This window comes from Trichinella spiralis (assembly GCF_000181795.1).
Source record: "Trichinella spiralis strain ISS 195 chromosome Unknown Scfld1091, whole genome shotgun sequence".
Lineage (NCBI taxonomy): Eukaryota > Metazoa > Nematoda > Enoplea > Trichinellida > Trichinellidae > Trichinella > Trichinella spiralis.
In genome coordinates this window covers 1-1612 of record NW_003528030.1, presented here as the reverse complement: position 1 = coordinate 1612, position 1612 = coordinate 1, and the positions used below count along the sequence as shown (strand labels likewise).

Here is a 1612-nt window from a genome sequence, read left to right as displayed (position 1 = left end):
TAATTTAACCCATATTGCAATGATATAATAATTTCTAACAATAATTTATATTTTTTAATCAATAAATTTTGCTTTAAAACTCAAATGCTTTGCTTATCAATAGCTTTTTTTAGAAGTGAAATGCCAATGTAACCTTATAAAAAGGTAGAATCATTTTCATACCCAATATAAGTATTGCTAAATTATGTTTTTATTTGAAAATTCTTATAAATAAATTTGTTCGTATTTAAATAAATTAAAACATTTACAAGAACCAGGGAAACCAACTCACTTTCACAAAATTTTCCATAAAATCCCTTCGGACAATTACAGCGAAAAGTGTTCAGCCCAGTTGAAAAACAAGTACCACCGTTTAGACATTCAACTTTTAAGCATCCATCTATTTCTGTAAAAGCAAGAAGCTCTTTGCTTGATTAAAATCTTTCATATTTGGAGAAATGTTTTAATACCTGTTTCACAGTTATATCCTGCATAGCCGATTGGGCAAAGTGTGCATTGCGAATCATCAACCTTGTCAGGATATAGGCATGATGATATTCGTTCAGTGCAATACTTTCCCGGACACGGGTGTTTAACTAAAATACAATTCAGTGAATGCATATTAATGTAAAATGCTTCAATAGTTGTTCAGTTTAATGTAAATTTACATGAAATTCAATAAAATATCTTTCTGAAACGTAAATAAACAAAGAATAAAAAGTACTTTTGAAAAGTAAATTGAAAGAAAAAATGAAAAAAACGATAATTATGAAATTACCAAAATTATGAAAATTAAAAAACTGAATTTTTTTAAGTTTACTAAAAGTTTAAGTAAATGTGAATTAGTTGAACAATTTTATAAAATAGGCAAATGTTTAAAGCAAATAAAACGTTAAAATGTTAGAAGAAGATTTTTACATTCACAGTTTTGGCCCATGTATCCTTCAGGGCAATAGCAAACGTAACCGCCGTCAGAGCGGACACGACATTCACCATCGTTCAAGCACATGATTCCTTCGCAGCTACTAATTTCTAAATTTTGCTGCTTAATATACATAAATAAATTTTTTAATTCAAGAATTTTTTATTACTTGTTTCACATGACTCTCCTATATAACCATTAGGACACAGACAACGATGAAACACAAATGTTCCATAATCAACAACTATACATGTAGCACCGTTTTTGCAAGGCTTCGTCAAGCAAGGTTCAATGTCTGCAACAAAATATTAATTTCCACATCAGTAGTGTATTGCTGAGAAATTATTTCAAGAGTAAAATTTCATTGAAAATAATATTTCTTATTGTTTAACAAACGATCGAGTAGACATAGAAATAAACAGCAAAATATTTTTTACGTACAGTTTCCACAACGTTTTCCTGCAAATCCCGCTACACATTTGCATTTGTAAGATCCAATTGTATTGACACAGGTTCCGTAATTCGAACAAAGAGAGGATTTCCTTTCACATTCATTAATATCTATCAGTCATATATTCAAATACGTTTATAATTCAGATTTACATTAAAATACCTATACTACAATCTTTTTCCTTCAAATCCTTCATCACACTCACATCGATAACTGTAGTCTCCATCACAGAATAATTTGTCGGACAGTTACCGTTTACC

The 1612-nt window shown here is 29.5% G+C and overlaps 1 protein-coding gene across 1 annotated transcript; it reads right to left on the bottom strand.

Annotated features, from left to right (window-relative positions):
- Positions 1-254: 254 nt before the first annotated feature.
- Tsp_13108 (conserved hypothetical protein) lies at positions 255-1578 on the bottom strand (the record flags this gene model as incomplete). Its single annotated transcript, XM_003370140.1, has 5 exons — positions 1515-1578; positions 1071-1196; positions 946-1011; positions 450-575; positions 255-385 (listed from the first exon to the last, which is right to left on the bottom strand). Coding segments are annotated over exons 1-5 (513 nt in total), but the record flags the coding sequence as incomplete, so codon positions are not given.
- Positions 1579-1612: the final 34 nt, after the last annotated feature.